Source organism: Neolamprologus brichardi, chromosome 10, assembly GCF_056152115.1.
Source record: "Neolamprologus brichardi isolate AB-2024 chromosome 10, ASM5615211v1, whole genome shotgun sequence".
Taxonomy (NCBI): domain Eukaryota; kingdom Metazoa; phylum Chordata; class Actinopteri; order Cichliformes; family Cichlidae; genus Neolamprologus; species Neolamprologus brichardi.
The window spans coordinates 18,659,575-18,680,275 of record NC_142113.1 but is presented as its reverse complement, the minus strand read 5'-3'; the positions used below and the strand labels follow the sequence as shown (position 1 = coordinate 18,680,275).

Genomic DNA, 20,701 nt, shown 5'->3' with positions numbered 1-20,701 from the left:
TACGTCTCCAATACGTCTATTTGTTTTCATTGTATGGAGAGAGTGCAGAGGATTAACAAGTCCATAATTAAACGTCTGTCCAGGGTGACACATTCTTTCTCCAAGACGAGTAGTAAATAAACAAAATTAAGCAAATGCTACAAGAACTAAGAAGTGGCTGAAAGAGAATCACAAATTAAACTGCGCAGACATGTCAGATTTGGGATGAAAGGTCTGACAGTCACAAAATTAATTTTGATTTGCAGGACACAAACCACATTCATTCCACCTCTAAGTTACTTTGAGTTTAACAAGAAAGATTACAGGACAGTCAGCTTTTAAAAGACATGCAATTATTTATTTGGACACTTAACAAAAAGTGTAAATTAAGCTCTATAATTCAGCTTTTTTTGTATTATTTGCATTAGTTTGGCCATTTTTGTTAGTGCAAGTGAATCTCTGTTTGTGTGTCCTGAAGTAATGTGGTTAGAGCCCACAGTTATATAATTACATACCTGCAGCACACGTGGTTTGGCTCACCCTGGAAACATGTTGCATTACGTCCTTGTTGGCCCATGTTCCAGCTGCCTTTACATACAGTACGTAAAGCTGTGAAAAAAGTTTTCACAGGAGTCTATGCAGTCCTGTGAAAAACTAAGTACACTCTAAGTACACTTCCACAGGAATAAAGTAGGTTGCAAGAGTAACTCCTCTATAAAAGCAGAAATTTTGAGTTTGCTGCTCTGGAGCACTCAGCTGTGCGTTTACACGTATACAGTTTTCCAAAGAGTGGCCTACAGCTCAGACTCTATAGGCCTCAGTTAGCATGTTAAATGTTAGAGTTCATGACAGTACAATTAAAAAAAGGCTGAACACATGCAGCGTCTTTGGAAGGACTGCCAGGAGAAATGTTCGCAAAGATGCATCTGAACAAACCACAAGACTTCTGGAACAATTTTCTTTCGACAGGAAAAACCAAAATGCAGATGTTGGTCATACTGCACAGCTTTACTTTTAACAAAAGCCAAATTAGCATATCAGCACAAACACCCCATACCAACTAGTGGAGGGCTGATGATCTGGGTTCGTTTTGCAGCCACAGGACCGTGAAGTGGCCACAAACTCCTCTGTATGCCAAAGTATTCTGGTGAAATTAGGACAACGATCCCAAACAAAGCAACAAATTTACAACAGAGGCTGAAAAAAGAAAATAATGTGCTCCAATGACCCAAAGTCCACACTGAGGCCCGATGGAAATGGTGTGGAGGGACCTTCAGCGAGCTGTGCATACACGAATGAATGTATCACCCATCTGTAATTTTATTCACCCTAGTTTGGGCAATCTTGTTATCCATTTACTACAGGCTGGCTCATCCTGAAATATGATGCATTACATCCCCCTTTGCCCATACGTACCATGCATCAATATCTCGATTTCAGGTTTTAAAAAAAGGCTCAGTGTTTATGATTATCATTATAGATTTGGTCACATCCATACAGCATACAGATCAGAATATCTGTAATCAAAGCAATTTATTGTTTTGTTCAATACAATGTGAATTTTTCCCCCTCATGGGGTGGTCATCACACAACCCCTATTAGTAGTTTACATGACTACACAGAGAGATCAAAGTTTACTAACAGCGTTTAGCGCTGAGGGTTTTGGGCAACTACACATAAAGCCAGAAACTGTAAGACTTATTGTAGAGTAAACTGTATCAGCGTCACCACAATGCCTAAAAAGAACAGAAGCCTGTCTCAAGTCCAGTGAAAGTCGTGGGGGCAACAAAGAAAAGTATTGTTGAAAAAACAAAAAAAACGCAGCTGTTAAACTCCTGACCAGAAAAATATCGGTCTATTTAAAGTCCATTTAAAGTCAAAACATCATCGCATCCAGACCATCTTCCATGAACTTCTTGTAGATGGCCATGAACTTGGCAGTGAACGCCTCCAGGTGGTAGATGGCTTTGTTCCCCAGCTGTAGTCTGTGCTCATAGTAGGCTGCAATGTGAGCCACCTCCGTCTTCAGCTGCCCATCACAGTTATTAAGCAACTCTTTCACGAGACACTGTTAGAGGAATGAACAAGGACATTTTTACAGCCTCTTCATTAAAGACAACCACAAACTGCACTTTCACAGGAGATAACGTGAAGTAAACGATACCTTCATGATAATCTCAGGAGGGATGCAGTGGGTCAGGAGCTCATACAGTCTGGCTCGGACCTCCAACAACCTGGAACAAACACGGGTGGGAATTTTCATCAAAGTATCTCCACAAGTTTGATCTCTAACAGAACCAAATCTCTGTCACATGTACCTTTGAGGACTCTGCTGGCTGACGATGGCATTAGCCGTTTCTCTAAGATAAACCTCCCAGTCTGTCTCCGGGACGTCTTGGTCCACTGAGAATGGATACCTGTGAATAATAAGATATGCTAAATAAGTATGTGTTTAGCTTTAATTCCAACGTAAGAAAGAAAATGGTAAGTTTTGCCACAACTTACTGCTGCACTCGGCAGGCCTCGCACATCAAAAGCGCTTTACGGAGGTTGCGACCAGATTTTTCGCTGATTTGCTTGGCCAGCTCAGGCGGGAGGACGAGACCCTCCTTTTTACAGACGGACGTAAGAACACTACAAACCTTAAAAAACAAGAAGACAGCAGAGAAAAAGGGAAAAAGTTACCTTAATGAACAAAAACACAAGTTCCAAATAATGTCGATTAGTAAGAGCACACCAAAAGACACCAAATTCGTCTCACCTCTTCTGTGCTCGGCAGAGGAACTCTAATCGCCAGACAACGGCTCCTAATTGGCCCGATGACTTTGGAAGTAGAGGTGGAGCAGAGGATGAGTCTGCAGGTGGCCATGTACTTTTCCATCGTCCGACGCAAAGCGTGCTGGGCATCCTTCGTCAGTCTGTCCACCTCTGTTAGCAACACCACTGAGAAAAAGAAAAAAATAAAGGTGCCAATTGCTACATAAGTGACAGGTAGATGCTGTGAGTTCACAGAGCTAAATGGTAAATAGGTGAAATGAGTTCACAGATAAAACATAATCCCGCAAGTCTACATTTTTAGTCTTAACAGTTAAGTCTTCATACATTTGACTACAGGCTAAATTAGCACACTTCTACCTTTGAAGTCTCTCTGTGTGCTTGACTGGATTTGCTGAGACTGTGCCACAGTTTTGATCAGCTCTTGAATCACCACGCGGTCCTGGTTCCCCGCATCACTGTACAGCACAGAACAGAAATACAATAAACAAACATTATAGCTGAAGAAAAAAGGCCTTTTATAGCAACTATAGTTGTCACATGTACTGGAGGGAAAAAGTAAAGCAGTTCCCTGAGATACAGGAGTGCAACTATCAAGTAAGAAAATCTCCTCACCTTGGATTTACTTCCAAGTGATAGTTGCTGGCTATGGTGTTAATCTCAATTTTCTTCTTTGAAGGAGCCTGCAGGCAAAAACCACAAACTGGGAAATCAACTAAATCTTTAAGTTGTAAGTCTAAAAAGTTGAAGATTGATCAGAAATGTGACTCTAAATACAGCATGTGAAAGGTGTATTTTACGGAAGTTATTTGCTTGGGGAGAGTTTTGTTTGATTGTTTAATTATTTTCCCTCTTACCACAATGGTCTGGTGCTCAATGCGAAGCTTTTCCACCCCAGGACCGTAGAGCTCCCTCAGCAGACACATGATGCGGGTCTTCTTGCCTGCACCTGATGGACCGTACACCAACAGGTGTGGGAAGTCACCACACTGAACCTGAAACATTAACACAAAATTTGTAGTTTTTCTTTCTTTTTTCCTTGTGTTTGAAGTTTTTTTTTTTTTTTTTTAAAGAATCAGCTATTATATCTTTGCTTTTAAATATTACCAACATTGCGTTATGTTGCCAATGAGAGCAACACTTACGTCAACTCATGAATTATCAAGGTCATGAATGTCATGGTTATTTTGGGATTTTGTTTCTCCAGCGTAAAAAAGTTGTGCAGTATACGTCTTAAATGACTAAAACACAAGACAACAACCCAAAAAACAAGAATTGGGTGAACAAGTTTAAATTTATTTTATTGATGGTGCTGAAGGTTAACTTCATGCCTATTAACTTCTCATTAGTTATCACGGTCGACTACAACTGGTAGTTTCTCTTTGCCAGCATAGAAAGGATTTGTTTGACAGCACTCATTGGAACGACCAGTACTCAGAACAATGTAAAACGCCAAAGAAGTCAGTAATTGAAGATCTGCCAGTGGTAGCGGTACACTGCACAGAGTGGATGGAATAATGAAGAAGGGGGACTACATCCAAAATCTAGATGGTTGAAACTTGGACAACATTGGGTGCTGTAACAGGACAATCATCCTAAAAATAAACCAAAGCTGGTTTGGAAAAGCAGGCTAAACTACTAAAAGCTCCTGGCTAAACTCAACCCTTTTGTGGACTATGCTTAAAAGCCGGGTCCATGCTAGGAATCAACCAATTTAAATGAACTCTTCAGAGATGAGAGAAAATCTAAAATAAATTCAAACTTGTGCAACCAATTATTTTTAAAGTCATAAAAGATATGCACCATGCAATCATTCCAACTTGGAAGAACAATAGTTTGGATGGATGGAATTATTAAAAGCTCAATATGACCATTGCACTCACGACCAAGACGTCAGTGGATTAAATTTTCTCACCAAAACTGTATGTTTAAAAACACCATTTTCAAGCATTCACATGAATGGAATAAGAAACACAAAAAGTATGAATATTACCTTCTAAACGATGAACATATGTGAACAAGCACTTCAAAAACACAAGTTGTGTGTGCACGCAATACTCTGTGTGATGTGTATACAGAACGTGTGAGAGGATGAGATCATCTTTAAGCGGATGTGAAGACTTATTAAAATGCCATTTGCTCCATCAGATATAGGGATCTATTTTCCCTCTTGGTCAATACTGTGAGGTTCTGGCTCCATTATAGTGTCAAAGTGGAAAGAGTTGCATATAGCTAGTAACGTCCACGATAGCATGAACGGGGTTGTTTTACAAGCTGTACACAAAAACCTCTTTATCAGCTCAGTAAATCCCCCCACTCTTGTCTTGCAAAGCTAAACTTGTCGATCATGCCAGCTCATATGCAGCATTATTTACGACGCTACCGCCAATCTGAATAAACAGGCATCATGGAGGAGCTTATTTCTCTTACCAGGTTTTTGAGCTGAGCCGCCTGCTCTTTATGAAAGTCCAGTTTCCCGAGGGACGACGGACGATATTTGTCCACCCACAAACTCATTCTGCTATGGATTCAGTAAAACGTTATAGTCGTCCGTGTTGACAGCAGACACACTCTCCGCTTGCTAATCTCCCGCGAAATGTTATTCACACAGCAACCCGCGCGACTGGTTCCTGCTCGGCTACGGAGAGACGGAGAGGACAAATCTGCTACAGGCGCGTAGGTAAACTGGAATTTTCATTGCGCAAAAAACCCAAAACCAAAACAAAACAGATATTTTTTTTATATAGGACTCAATAATCTGTGAATGCGCTAAAATGTGATTTTTTTTATCCCCCCACATTCTAAAATACACTTTATCTGTGATTTATTTAGCTTTTTAGCTACTACTATTGAGAGTTTGTGGAGCCACACATTCGCAGTCAGCACATTTGTCTTTAAAACTGTGTATAATTCCTCTAAACAGGCGATACCAAATGACCTTTGCTTGTGCCACTCATGCGTGACATCTCTCGTGTCCAGGTGCAAACGGACATTCATGTCATCGTCTTTACAGCAGATGAGGACATGCCTTACTGGGTGAAAGCCAAAGAGAGGAAACGATATGAAGGATTTGTTCATGGAAAACAGACTAATATCACAGAGGAATGTGAGACAGTTAATCCCATGCTGCAAAAACAAAGCTGTCATTTCACAATGAAAAGGTATGAGTGCGTAGTTTTTAGTTTTGGGGATTTTTTTTGGAGGAGCTGACCTTACTGTACAATTATTTGTGTTTTCTATCTCTGTGATCATTATCTGGTCAAAGCACCTTTTTCTTTAATCCACGACTCTGGTTTTGCCTCATTCATAAAAGTGAAAAAGTAAAAAAAGAAAAGAAAAGAAAGAAAAGCAGAAGAAAATGTACACTATATATACTTTATTAGGCAAGCATTGCCAGTACTGGGTTTGGATCCCTTTTGCTTTCACACCTGTCTTTGTTCTTTGTGGTTAGGGTCCATATGTTAACATTGGTAACATATCAGAGATGCGTCTGGAGACAGTCTACAGACAGTTTTTTTAATGCTCAAGAAAACAGTCTGAGATGTTTTGAGCTTTGTGACATGGTGTGTTATCCAGCTGGAAGCAGCCATCAGAAGATACATACGCTATGATCATAAAGGGATGGACATGATCAGTAGTCTGTAGCATTTAAACCATGCTCAGCTGGTACTAAGGGACCTAAAGTGTGCCAAGAAAATACCCTTGACACCATTACACCACCACCAGCAGCCTGAGCTGCTTATACAATGCAGGGTGGATCCATGGTTTCATGCTATTTACACCAAAATCTGACCCTACTAGCAAAAATCAAAACTTATGAGACACCAGGTGACAGTTTTCCAAACTTTTGTCCAATTTTGATGAACCTGTGTTAAAATTAACCTCAGTTTCATGTTCTTAGTTGTTGCTGTAGCTTCAGGGTTTGTCTTGTTATGTATTCAGAAATGCTACTCCACACAACTTGATTCTAATGTTTTTATCGAGTACTGTTACCCTCCTATCAGTTCAATGCAGTCTAGCCTTTTCTGATCTCTCGATGTTTATAGACATTTTCCACCTGAGAACTGCTGCTCACCAGATGTTTTCTCTTTTTCAGGGCATTTGTTTTTATGAATGCTAGAGATGGTTGTTTGGGAAAATCCCAGTAGATCAGCATTTTCTTAAATACTCAGAGCAGCCTGTCTGTCAAAATCACCTCTCTTCCCCATTCTGATGCTCAGTTTGAACTCCAGCAGGTCGTCTGGACCATGTCTACTCAGTGAGCTGCTACCATGTGACTGGCCGATTTAAATGAACAATAAATGCATGCTTTGAGTGTACGCTCAGGCTCACATCCACAGAACAGAGGCGTGTTTCTCTATGAGTCATTATATTTCCCTCCTTTATCAGAAGAACAGGTTCAGAATTTTAATACCTTGTTTTCTGCAACAACAGAGTTCAAAAGGTCGTTTTTCTTCTCTGATCTGACTGAATGTTTGCTGTCAAAATGAAGACTTATTCTCTTTTGCATTTCAAACAGTATATACATTCAACACTGTCAAGATAAAGCAGTTATTTATTTCTGCAGCTACTCTTCATAAATGTTTGGTGTGACCCCTCCGTGGAATTGATTTGTACACTTAAAATACCAGAAACATGTTTTTTTTTTTCCTCTAAACATTCAAATTTTACCCATCAAACTTGACCTTGATGTCTGTTTTTCTCCATTTTGTTTTTATTCTTTTCTTTTTACTCTGCTCACCCTGATCCAGGCGACTATACCTTTTTTTTCACAGGAATGCTACACGAAGCGTGTCTCAGCAGGTTAGCGTAGCTTGTATTGAAATACGTGCATGTTTTATTAATAGACTGGAGATAAATCATCACAGCACAGTGGAGCTGTGAAACATCTGGGGAAGATTTATCAAGATCCTTCAAACGGGATCGCTCTCATGAATGTGAAGTTCTTCAAAACAGTAAAACATTAATCACGATTGTCACAATTTAAAGTAAATGTTAATCTCAACATTTAAATATGTCATGATGTTCCTGATGAACCAAAGATTTGGATGTGAAACTTTGAAGTTAATCTGATTAGGATTTTATTACATTGCTGATGCCTAATGTAACGGCTTAAGTAATTAAGTAATACCCTGAGAAGTTGATGTCACAGTAAGCAAAGAGACTTCTACAGTCTCCCCCCTTGTCCGGACCTCTTCTCCCAAAAAACGGGCCTCAACAGGCGGGATCATTTTCAAGGTTAACCTACAAATAGCAGAGCTTCACCCCAGACCACAGAGCTTCCCTCCAAAATGGGAAAATCAGTGTTTTCAAACAATCCTGAAAACCTTTCAGTCCATCCACTTCTCTGTAAATATCACTGGTCTTTCAGTTGTTGATGAAAGCGCACAGGCGGTTAGAAATAGTCTGGAAGGCGAGATATTTACAGAAGATAAGAAGAGTTTGAAGCATTACCTCATGTGCTGTTGAGGAATCTGCTTCTGAGGTGAAAAATCTTTTGCTCTGGGCCATATTGTATAGCAATGAGTGAACAGGGGAGGGAGGGAGTCTGGTTTGTCTTCGTGCAGATATTTAATCTGCTCAATCGACCAACAAAAAGATTTGATTTACTTTGCCTGGAGCGAATCATTTACCCTTTTTCTTCTTTTTTTTTTTGCCTTTCACAAACTTTCATTCACATGAAAAATAATAAATAACAGCCGCACTTCAGACAGGCACGCTTGCACAAATAATCTAAACACCTGCCCGTGGAGCTCTCTATGTGTTCTCGGTGAGGTAATGTAGGAGGGAAAAGCATTCCTCAGCCCTTCTTTCACTCTCCTCCCCTCTCAGCATTTCACGTCTTTCCCCACATAAACTCAGTCGGTTTCACGCTGTATAAACGCACAGGTCACTTTGTTAGATCTGCTACCCCCTGATCTTCAGGCTGCTCTGAGGGAAGACTTCCTGGGTGACACAACCTTTGTGCTAAAATGTCTGGTATGTTGCAAATATGAGTCTGTGTTTGTTTACAATGCAGCAAGCTTTCATTTATGTGTGTGTGTGTTTTTTAAGAAGTAGGTCAGAATCCCAAATTCTCTCATATTTTGTCAGTTAGAGAGGATTGAAATGATGTTGATGATGTTTCACATCTCAGCTAACATGTGGGAAATAGTCACATTTGCGAGATTGCTGTATTAATCCTCTATGTTGGAAAGGATTTTTGCATGTAAATACTCTCTGTGCTCTACAGTGAAAGAGTATTAAGTATTTCTATGTAATTTGAGGGTTAAACATGAGTGTGTCTGAAAGGCAACGAAAACATTGAGGACCAGGGTAGGAAAGGGTGTGTTGGCTCCAGACAAAAATAGCTATGTTGCAGGAAAAAACAATGTGTTTGAGAAAAATGCGAGAAAAGAAAAATAATGAAAATGTCAGAGTTACAGAGGAATCAGCCAACAATCACATTCATGATGTGACTGATATGAGTCACATAATTTCACTAAAAATGGAAAAATATTTTTCTACATATTAAAGTAATCTTGTAAAAGCACACTGCTGCTGAGCTATTTTAATTCATTTTAAGTGTCCTGTGTGCAGTGTTGAATCGACAGCAGATTTTAATGGAGCACTAACCTCTGCTCGTTACCCCGAGAGTTATTCATTAAAACAAAACGAATGAATTCACCAAATGGGCCTCTGAAAACTGTCCAAGCAGCAGTTTCATGAGCGCTTCACGTAAGTTCCTCTACATCCATTTACAAAACAAATAGCTCTCTGTTACACATTCATATATATTTTTCATCCCGCGTACATGTGAACATCGATCAGTTTACCCAAATATGCACACTCTGTTTCACCTGAGGAACACTGGAGGAGCTTTATCTTTGTAGGAGAATGATTTATACTCAAATCATGTGTTTTTTAATGCTTTTTAAAAAAAAATCTATCTGTTTTATTTTAAAAGAGCAGGTGGCGATGCGGTGGTTAGTACTGTTGCCTTAAAGCAAGAGGGCTCCTGGTTTGACCCTGCTGGCTCATGAAATAATTGGCAGAAAATTCAAATGTTTTGACAACTGAGTGCTTATTGAACCATCTGACAGTTAAAAAATATTGATTAATTTGTATATTATTTGCTACATCCTGCATGTTTTGCAATTTATGTATTAAGGGGTTATTGAATGGATGGATTTTTAAATGTATTCTTGATTAACCGACTTCTGTTTTTCTTTCCTCTTCTCTGTAACTCAGGCATCAAAGAACTTTGGGCCATTTAAATTTGGTCCAAACTGTAAATATCATCCATGCGTACTTTCAGTTTATCAGCTGCAGCTGGTCCAGTTCAGCTCCTTACAGATGGTTCAGTAGAGATGTATGAAGGTCCATCAGCTGCATTGCCTGTGCTGGAATAGTCAAACAGGCATACTTACCACCAGGTTGTCGATCTTCTGTTGGGTGACCTTCAAGGTCGAGCTACTTTCCTGCCTCAAGCCTCCATCGGCCATCTAAGAAGCATGTCTGAGTCTGTTCCTTTGCTGCTTTGTGCTCTGGATCGTGTAACCAGTCATACCACAAAATGGAACGAGCTGAAAATGGACAAGAGCTCCCTGCATGATGCTCCTGTGTCTGATTTCAGGCAGAATGGACATTGTGAATGCAGACAGAGTTCAGACATGTCTCCTGGAGCAGGTCAGGACATGGAGGTGTCATCCCTGGATCGCAGAGCAGCTGTTCACAGTGATTCTCAGATGGAGGCAGAGAATGTAAAAGACTGTGGAGCTAAAATACCTCAGCAGAAAGACGAGAGCCCTGCAGAGACCCCAACAGAGACCCCAACAGTCCTGGACAAATGTTGTCATAAACGTCTGCCTGCATCTATGAATACACCAGAGGACGTGCTAAGAGTAGTAAAACACCACCCGAGCGCCATTGTGTTCTGTGATTACGACTGTGGGACTGGCAATCAGGTCATCAACGAGAGCTCTGATGGCGGAGAGTCCTCGTCATCCACTTCTAAAGAGGCGGAGGGCGAGGACGGTGATGATGATGACTTTCCTGCAACGTTACAATATAAGGAATTCCTGGTCAGCCGTCGTCGTAGAAACTTGAGCAGGAACAGGAAGTGCTTAAGGAGGAGACAGGATGCCCAGCCTAACAGCACACCATCTGACTGGCAAAAACTCAACAACAAGGGCAAACCTGGGTTCACAGGTAGCCAGGAGGAGGAGGACACATGGGAGAAGAATGGAAAACAGGTAAGGAAAATAAGAGGGGGGCTTGGGCAATAATAAAAAACAAAGAAGTCTTGTTCACTTAGTAGAACAGCCAGAGAAAGCACTTGAAAAGCCTTTATCCTGTGTTAAATTGCACTGCGGAAAGCCTGATCCTTTTTCCACAGCAGAGAGGGATCCGGTCATAGCAGGAAAAGCACACGTTTTGCTCATGAAATTAACAACTGCTCCATTCAAGTATTCAAGTGAGCCAAGGCAGCCTGGACTGTAACGCCAATTTTAGCCACAATTAATCTTATTATGTCCCGCCTCTAGTTTCCTAAAGAGACCTGCCAGAATGCCTTCAGCTAAAATCTTTTTTTTTGCAACTGTGATCCCTACAGGCGCCACCAGAGGGCAGCAACGTCAAAACATTTTGAACTTGATTTCATTTGAGGGCCAGGAGTGTATTTCCTAAATACTTTCATATCATCTTTGAGGAAAATATTCATTGCATTTGTGTCCTGCGTGCACAGCGAGTTGTCATGTGCTGATCCAGTGCTGTATTTAGGCTATAGATGCAGGGCAGCAGGAGGTCTGCACAATGTATTTGAATTTTTTTAAAGTAGCCTGTTTTGTTCTTTCTTTTTATTAAATGCATAAAACTTAAAAAAAAAAAAAAAAAAAAAAAGCTTCCATTTTTGTGTGGTGCTAAATCTTTGCATTATTTTTTCAATTCAATTAAAAAAAAGAGAGTCTAAGTAAATAGGAATCTTTCAGCAGGTTCCCCCCTGTTAGAAATTCCTCCCATATTTCCCTTGGCCTGGCCTGGCCTGGCCTGGTCTGGCCCAGCATCTCCAATCCTCCCAGCATGCAACACACCAGCAGGCTTCCCGTAGTGTGACAGTGCCCCTGACTGTGTTCTCACACCTGTCAGAGCAGCCCTCAGCTGCTGGCACGTTTCCACAACAGTCCTCTGGTTTGCTGTACGCAGCTTTCCCGCCTTGGCCTGAAATAAAAGGATTATGACCACGTAGCTTTTCAAGTTACTTATTGACAGACTGAGGCCGGGGCTCATTTGAATACCTGTTTAATTGAAGGGAACCCCACTGCTGTTTCACACATTCCTGGAATATTTTGGCCTGAGCAGTTTGGACACATCCCCCGAATGTGGACAACATTTTTGCCAAATTAAATGTTTAAAAGCAAGTAATTAAACTTTGCTTGGAATAAAATGTGTCTTGCAGGCTTGGTGATAATTATTCTGCCTTATTAATAGCTCAGATGTGAAGGTGTATTAATCGTTGCCACAGATTTGTCGTTAGTCTCTGGCAGCCTGCTGTCATGCCCCGACACTTGAGAAAAATAAATCTGTGTTTTTACAGATAACGATATAACTTCACTTTCTTGAAGATTTGTGTCTGTGTGAGTATTATTTCACCTGAGATAACCCTCAATATCTGTAGTTTTCTGAATTTGGATGAATATTGTAGAATTAGTTTGCACCTCTACTACCAATGCTTACAAATGTCAAAGTACACCTAATACTTAAGAAAGCAAAAGCGTTATTGGAGACTTCCCATCTCTAATTCAAGTTACAGTCTGGTTAATTGTGTTTGAGATAATGAAAGAAGATAAAGTACTATAAGAGAATTACAGTTAGGCCAGCTAGTACTTTACCCTTTGTCTGGGCTGACATTTAGACCAAGTCTAGATACCCTTTAAAGAGTATTGGACAAGACTTAAGCCATGTTTTTATTAGGTTAACTTACAAGATAATATTCAGCTGCGTGAAGTAAAAAGAGAAAAAATGTATTTGCTATTTGATTTCATTTATTAAGGGGAAAAAATCTATCTGGCCATTTTGTGAAAAAGTAGTTACTGTTTGTGTCATCTTCAGCATCAAGAGCTGAAATGTTAAAACTGTTTGTCATAAGTGGAAATGAGTCTTTCACATCACTGTGGGGGAATTTTGACCCACTCTTCTTTGCAGAATTGTTTTATTTCATCCACATTAGAGGGTTTTCCAGCGTGAGTGACAAGTTTAAGCTCATAGCAAAGCACCTCAACTAATATGACTCCAGACCTGTATGAGGCAACCCCATAAACATTCATTTTAGATTTTTTTTTTTTAGCCGTTCAGATGTGGACTTGCTGGTGTGTTTTGGATTATTGTCCTGCTTCAGAACTGGAGTGTGCTTCAGCTTGAAGGCACAAACTAATGCTCTCTACTAATGTTAGAGAGGAGAATTCACGCGTCCAACAACTGCAGGAAGTCTTCCATGTCCAGCAAAGCAGCCCCAGACCATCACACTACATTACCATGTTTGACTGCTGGTGTGATGCTGTGTTAGTTTATGCAGATGTCACAGGACACAAACCCTCCAAAGGTTTGAGGTTTGTCTCATCAGTCCACAGAATATTTTCTCAAAAGTCTTGGGGATCATTGAGATGTTTTTTGGCAAATGTGAAATGAGTCTTCTAACCAGTCCCAGTCTTTTGACTTGTGTCTACGTTGACATTCAACATTATTGTTGAATCGTGAACTCTGACTTTAACTGAGGCAAGTGAGGCCTGCAGTTCTTTAAATCTTCTTCTGGGTTCTCTCACGACTTCCTGGATGAGTCGTCAGTGCCCTGTTGGAGTAATTTTGGCAGGTCGGCCACTCCTGGGAAGGTGTTCCAAGTTTCCTCCATTTGTGGGTAATGGCTCACTGTGGTTGAGTGGATACCCAAAGCCTTTGAAGTGTCTCTGTAACCCTTATCAAACTGACAGATGTCGACTTTGTTTCTCAGCTGTTTCTTTAGATTGTGACATGATGTGTTGATTTTTCTTTATCTGTTAGTCTACCTCACATTGTCAGACGGGGTCTATTTAAGATTCCTTGATTCAGCAGGTCTGGAAGTAATCGGGCTTGGGTGCGTCTACTGAAATCGAACTCAGCTTGCCAAAAAAAAATGTGGTTAATCAGAGTTAAATTATGATTTAACAAGAGGGCGCAAGGGTGTGATAACCCTTAATAAATTAAATCATCATATATCATGTATTTCCTTGGGTTACTTTGTCTGATATAAAAATTTGTTTGATGATCTAAAACATGTAAGTACAACAGGCAAACAGACTGTATATGAAAGTATTTATCAGTGATAAAGCTGCAGGAAAAAAACTATATCAAAATAACAGGCATCTTAGCCTCTCCATATAATGAAAAGGTCTTTTAGCAAATATGTCAGGATGCATTAAAAGCTCTATCTTCTCTGATCCCTCAGAGAGAAATATATTAACATTTCATGAGCTTTGAGAGCACTCTGTCTGTGCTTGTGTATGCTACGGTGTGCATTTGTGTTCGTGTTTGCACATTTACATTCACATGCTTGTGTCTGCAGTCACTCATGCCATTGAAAAGCCTGCACTAGATGTGTTCTCCCATCACTCTGTCACCCACAGTGAGGGTAAAAATAGCACTCCGGTGATAGAAACCCTTCTGTGTTCCCGTGTGTAGGAATCTGGAGATGTGGGGGCCGTAACGTGCAGGAAATGACTTTGCTGCCAAAGCCCTTATTGCTGATATTTTTCAAACTGGTCAACACGATGGCTTTGGGAAAGGGAGTGGACAGAAGGGTGTGTTTGTGTCCGTAAATGGGTGGGTGAGCGCATGCTTGTGTATAGCTATGCATGTGTGTGTGTGAGTGAGGGGGCTGTTTTTGGATTTCAAGCTCCTCAAAGGGGCTCTATGTGGTACTATCAGCCCCTGGGACTCTGGGGTCGGCAGCAGAGCCCCGAAACAAAGCAGTTTGTTCATTATCTGGAAGGCGAGTGAACAAGTGTCTCAGTCAGAGCCCGTGACCAATGGGTGTAGAAGGAAAGCGAGGGAAATTGAGGGTGTAGTGCATGACTATTGGCCTGGAGAGATACTACACATTTACATAACATGCAGTGCTGCTGTGATATGAAGCAAAGCTTACTCCTTACAGGCGACAGTCTTTGACATTGACGTGACAAAAATGTATCTGCTCTACAAAAATCACACTGAGACATGATTAGACTGCAAAGTCAACCCTTAGTTAGGCTGAAAAAGCCCAATGTTCATCTCTAAGGAGCCCTATAGGGAAAGGTGGAGTAGAAGAATGAGGAGGAGGAGTATATGGTTTTAGGTTCAGCATACACGAAAGGCGTAGTGTAAGATTATCCCCAGAGCTTGCCCTTGAGAAATCTTTTCCTGCATTTGTTTTTTTTTTTGTTTTTTTTTAACTGTATGTTCAGGCTTCTGCGTGTGACTCCATGACCCTGCTGATGAAAAAGTTGGACCACCTCAATGAGGGCATCCAAGAAGTCCAAGGCGCAATTTCCTCCTACTCAAATGAGGCCAGTGCTGATGAGGAGCAGCAGAGCACCACAGTGAGTCAAGTACAAGTAATGTTATGTTAATCACACCAGGTTTAAAAAGTAACATCTCAGAATGCTTTGAATGAATGAAGATTATACGTGGTGATTAAAAAGAAACTGCTGAAGGAACATAAAGGTGACGTGAGACAGTTCTTAATGCACATTCACATGTAGCAAGTATGCTGTGCATCACTTAGAGAAACTTAGACAGTGAGGCTTGTAAAATGTAGAAGTTCACTGATTTACGCAGGTTTTTTTATGCACGCATTCACGTTGAGATTGCAACTGAATGCATTCTGCTGATGAAGAGAAGACATTAAACCTGGAGAGATTCTCTGTTCAGGAGGTATTAAATGAGGGAATTTATCAATATTAAAACTACAGCATATGCAAAAGTCACGAGTCACCCCTCATTTCTATATGTTTTGCTTTGAAAATGGGAAACAGGTGATTTATTAAAAAGTGTGCATAGAAAAACAGAAATATAAGGATAACTGTACAATTCTAACAAGTTTGAGAGTCAGTGTTTGTATGAACCATTATTCCTCAGTATAGGAAGACGTCTCTCAGGCAGCTTTCCTGTAATTTATTGCTTGTGTCTTCACAAATAGTTCTCCAAGATTCCTGAAGGGCATTCAAAGCTTTTTTCTGGATATTGGCTGCCTTTTTTTCTGTGGTATTTAATGGAGAGCCATTAAAGTCTGAATGTTCCTGTGAGCCTAATTCCATCAATTTTTATCTCCAACACTACTGACTGAATTGCAGCCTGAGCCTCGGATGTCTGTAGACACTCACTGTTGTACATCTCTCCTGACCTTCATATGCATTATACATACATACTGGACATAACACATATTAAACATGCATGAAGTCAACAATTTGAGTCAAAAATTCCACATTTGGGTTTATCACTACATATGACCATAACATAATATTGTGTTTTTGCAACAGGCTGCTAGTAATAGAGTGCCAGAAGATAAAATTTCAACTGAGTTTGGCGTTTTTTTTTTGTTTGTTTTTTTTACACTCGAATCAGTCACAGGTCATTGTTAAGTGGCTTAACAAACATTCAAGTATAAGAACTGAACTGAAAATGAGCAAAAAAAAGGAAATGCAAGACCTTCAGAAAACCTGGAGCACTATTGCTCAAGACAAATGATATGATGATAAAGACGTCCTGCAGGGAAAAATATAAAGAAATGACATGTGGTTAAAGACTTTTTTGCACAATACTGTGGTATTCAGTGCAGTCACCAAGTCAAGAGGAAAGACAAGTTTTAACACCACAGTTGTTAGCGTTTGTAGCACAGTTTGTGCAGCGTGGTGACGGAGGCATCTTGTCTTGTTTTGGTTTCCTCCTCACAGACTGAACACATGTATGTGTTTACCATTGATTTTTAATTATAAATGGATGAGTGTGAAGGCCATGAACGGTTATATCTCTCTCTCTGCCCTTTGTTGGACTGCCAATATCATCCAGGTTGGAAACTGCCTCTCACTCAAAGTCAGCGGGTAAATCAATGATAAAACTCAGTAATGACCACTCAAGACAAATTTGTTGTATCAGATAAGCTGATTTTTTTTTCACTGGTTGATTTGCTGCGCAAAGTTTGAATTCTAAGTGAAATATTAAATTGGAGTATTGTGTGGGCCACTGCTTTGGTTATAGCAAAAATGATTGCTTTTTTAAAAAAAACCTTTAGCGACATTTTACCGACTGCGTATATTCATCATCAACACAGAATGTACCATTCACACATGTTAGACAGGCCTCAGTTTTCTATCTCCTCCCCCCTGTTAAGCTACCCACCTTTCATTTAACAAGGCAGCATAGCTAAGAATATTAGTTTGGATGTTCTCCAAGCCTGTTGTTTTTCCATCATTAAGGCATTTCACAAATCAAACAGATCTTGACTCATTTGGCATCCACCTGGATAAAGCGCCGTGTCTCCAGAAAGCAGATTACAGGAGCTGAGCTCGTCATTTCGGCTTGCTGTTATTTTACAGGTGTATTTAACATAGTTCTTGGAAAAGGAACACGGTCTGCGGATGGCTCCTGCGCTGTGCTGCTCTGCTCTCACACAGCATTCCAGCTGCCTCATTACGCTTACCAAGTGTAAATCTGGTAACCTCAAAAGCTCTTTAACCAGCAGCACAGAACTTCAGGAATGTAATAAAATGGTGGTATTTAATCGCGCTAATCTCATCCAAACTGTCTGGAAACAGCAATAAAGCGCGTTTTCAGTATCTCTCCGTTTTTAGCTTTATGTGCCACATTCTCTGTGGAGCACTTAAACACACTTTTAATTTCAGTGACAGCAGCGTTTTGAATACAAGTGGTGAATTTAGCCACCCGTCTTATGGTGGAAGAAGCACAGAATCTCATTTATAGAGTCACTAAACCCAATGACTTGCAATCTATTTCTTTCTTCTTCTTTTTTTTATAGCAAAAAGGTTATCCTTGTTTTGGAGCACAACAGAGGTATTTATATGAGTTAAAAATATGCAATATCCAGCTAAATATCAAAGGTTCCTCGTATATACTGCCACGTTATTCCTCTAAACAACACTCTTCATCAGTCTTGCCTTTGAGTTGGCCCAAAGTTTAAGGTCATGTGCTTAATATAGAAAAACTAGTGAGTAGCTCCAAACAATATTCTCTTTCATTCTTTCCTCAAACACTATCCTGCAATCATGAAGTACCCTACATGCTCATTACACTTTCCAGAATTGCGTTAGCCATGTCGGTGTAAAAAGTTGTTATTTGTGTCCTTCCTTTTGGCATGATAGTCATAGAATCACAGCTCATATGGGTGATGGTCCCAGTCAAGCATTTGGATCCCGACTGCAATATCTGAACTATTAAATTGATCACTGTGACATTTTGATAGGGCGGTTAGGGATGTTGTTGGGTTCCCACATAGTCAACATGACTGAGTGACTTTCATCTAATGCAGCCATGAGGTTCATATTTATGCCTTTTAGTGAAATGAATGAATTACAGTGAATCTCAGGGCACATTTAAGTGCACCTCAGGAGGAATTGTGACAGAAACCTTCCAGTGAACTAATTTTCATGCTTCATGCTGCACTGTACAGAGCTGCTAGAGCTGCTTTTGTGTAATGAAGAGGTGTGCACTGTGGTAATATCCTCAGTGCCCGGCTAGTTCATAGAAAGAACCGAAATATGCAAATCAAACAAACCTTTTTACGTAAGAGTAACACAATTAAAATGAAAGATTAGTTTTGGGGACACGGTGTCCCTGATGTTTTTATGTAACTTTGACCACACAGTTATATAAAACTAGCAACAGCATCATGCCATCTCTATGATGGCAATGCTCTGCAAGGTCAGAGGGGGAATTTTCTGCACAGACAAGCCTTGTGTGCTGTAATAAAGAGAAAATGTGGCTCTCTATCCATGCACTTGTAGATGGAAATCTTGGTGGGGAAAACAGCATGCCGTTTACAGATGTGAATGCCATCCCTGCTTCAGTTACACACGCTCACATTTGCACACACATCTCTGTTATCAGCTCAGCGATGGACAGGAGGGAAGAGCGGGAAGCATGACGGCGGCTCTTCCCGCTGCTGGGTACAGTAGTTGAGCAATCAGGTCAAGCTGGACTTTCCAGTGTTGTCACTGAGCAGAGATACTTATGGCATAAAGGGGGATTTTTCAGAATAAGAGAAGGGCAGATATATCATTACCAGTGTCTTATGTCTTTCATCACACACCACCAACACCAGCTCCACGAAATACTCCACAGAAACCAGAGAGCTGCTGAAGAGACAGGTGACATGAGGACAGGGACTGGGGTAAGAAATTGAAGGGGACACAACTACACGGAAACTTTCTATAAAGAAAATTAGAGTTATGTTATTTAAACTGGCATTTGTCATGAGGAATTAAGATTTCGTTGTTCACCATGCCATAAAAAAAATTTCAGAAATCAGGGATTACCATTGGTTATGAAACATGTTTTGACTTAATTTCTTCTGTTCTTCCTTATAATTTTAATTCTTGATTGTCAACATTTATTATTTTTTTAAATCTCTTATTGTCAAAATAAAATCTAAATATAATGCTAAATAAAATCATGTATGTCCTTTAAAAGCTTTGAAAACATTTTGTGTTCTGATGACGAGTGAGCTGAATTTGTGGTTGGATTTTTCTTCAGCTGCTGCTTTCAAAAGTGACACTGAACCTTCAGCTGGCTTTAAGTCTCATGCTGCTCCATCTCACTGTTTTTCTTCCCTTTGGTCCTCCCAGGGTTCTGTGGCTGTAGACGGGATGGTAAGCCGAGTACATCAGGATCAGGGAACCTCCAGATTTCCAGACAAATCTGAGCCACTGTCCAGGCACCGCTCACGACCTTTGACCCGCAGCAGACCACTGACGCGCTCGTCCCTCTCATCCCCTATACACCTGCAGGCCCGCCGGGTTAGGGTGAGTTAGGCTGTGTTTCTATGTGTGTGAGTTCGTGAGGTGAGAGTGACACTTCTGCTTGTCTAACTGAATGAGTCTTTGCTGTGAAGTCAGTGGATTAAAATGAGTGCAGTGTTCCTGATAATCATTAATACTGTAGACGAGGTAACAGGAAGGATATGAGCTACAGTCAAAAAGCTGCAGTCTTCAACATGAAAAAGCCCATTTTGCTCCATTTGATTACAGATTAATACATCACATCCTCAGACACAAGGTGATAAGATGTCTCACTTTGATTAAATTAATGCAAACCTAGAATCTTTCCAGCAGTTACACCTGAGTTACTTTTTTGATAAACACACAAAAGATGATCCTGTAGACCGACTCTGCAGATATATAGTCTGTCTGATTCAGCTGAGGTCAGTTATTTCGGGAAATGTTTTCAATTTGTAACACCAACTGAGTAAAACCTTTAGACTGCGATGTGTAATTGTGAACAATCTTTGCACTTCCTGTTGAATTTTATGTCTAATATTGGGAATTTCTAGGCAGAGCTTTTAAGGAATGCGTCTGCTTGTTTAGTGTTTTGACTACTAGTCAGGATTTATCCTCTGCCTTTTTCTGGGCCTCTGTCTAGTCTGCATTACCCCTGCTGTTGTGTAAATAAGGCGAAAGTCAAATTAGGAGACAGCTCCACTCCATCCGGCAGTATGCAAGGTCACTGTTTTCTCTGTCAGCACTGCAGCAGCAACACAAACTATCACAAATACACCGCTGCTCATCCACCAATGAGTGGAGGCCAGAAATAAGGAAAGGGGGAGTTATAGTCCACAAGCTCCCCATACATTTTTGTTATTGAAATATAGTTTTTTTTAAAGAATGATGTCTGCAGTCCTTTTAAAAAGTCTTGAGGCTCTCCATGTTTCTTTATATTTTGCTTCCAA

At 40.4% G+C, this 20,701-nt stretch overlaps 2 protein-coding genes across 2 annotated transcripts in view; one reads left to right on the top strand and one right to left on the bottom strand.

The window, feature by feature from the left end:
* Window positions 1-393: 393 nt before the first annotated feature.
* rfc3 (replication factor C (activator 1) 3) lies at window positions 394-5,368 on the bottom strand. The gene is made up of 9 exons (XM_006800129.3): window positions 5,185-5,368; window positions 3,612-3,749; window positions 3,370-3,437; window positions 3,115-3,212; window positions 2,741-2,922; window positions 2,485-2,621; window positions 2,298-2,396; window positions 2,144-2,213; window positions 394-2,047 (listed from the first exon to the last, which is right to left on the bottom strand). The coding sequence occupies exons 1-9, from the start codon at window positions 5,269-5,271 to the stop codon at window positions 1,856-1,858; spliced, it is 1,071 nt and encodes a 356-aa protein (XP_006800192.1). The 5' UTR covers window positions 5,272-5,368; the 3' UTR covers window positions 394-1,855.
* A 3,257-nt stretch (window positions 5,369-8,625) lies between these two features.
* The window catches only part of stard13a (StAR related lipid transfer domain containing 13a), a 52,575-nt gene continuing 40,499 nt past the window's right edge, over window positions 8,626-20,701 (top strand). The window contains exons 1-4 of the mRNA XM_087847347.1: window positions 8,626-8,733; window positions 9,985-10,988; window positions 15,207-15,341; window positions 19,602-19,778. Coding sequence (XP_087703473.1) covers window positions 10,248-10,988; window positions 15,207-15,341; window positions 19,602-19,778 — 1,053 coding nt within the window. The 5' untranslated portion in view covers window positions 8,626-8,733; window positions 9,985-10,247. The remainder of the gene's footprint in view (window positions 8,734-9,984; window positions 10,989-15,206; window positions 15,342-19,601; window positions 19,779-20,701) is intronic.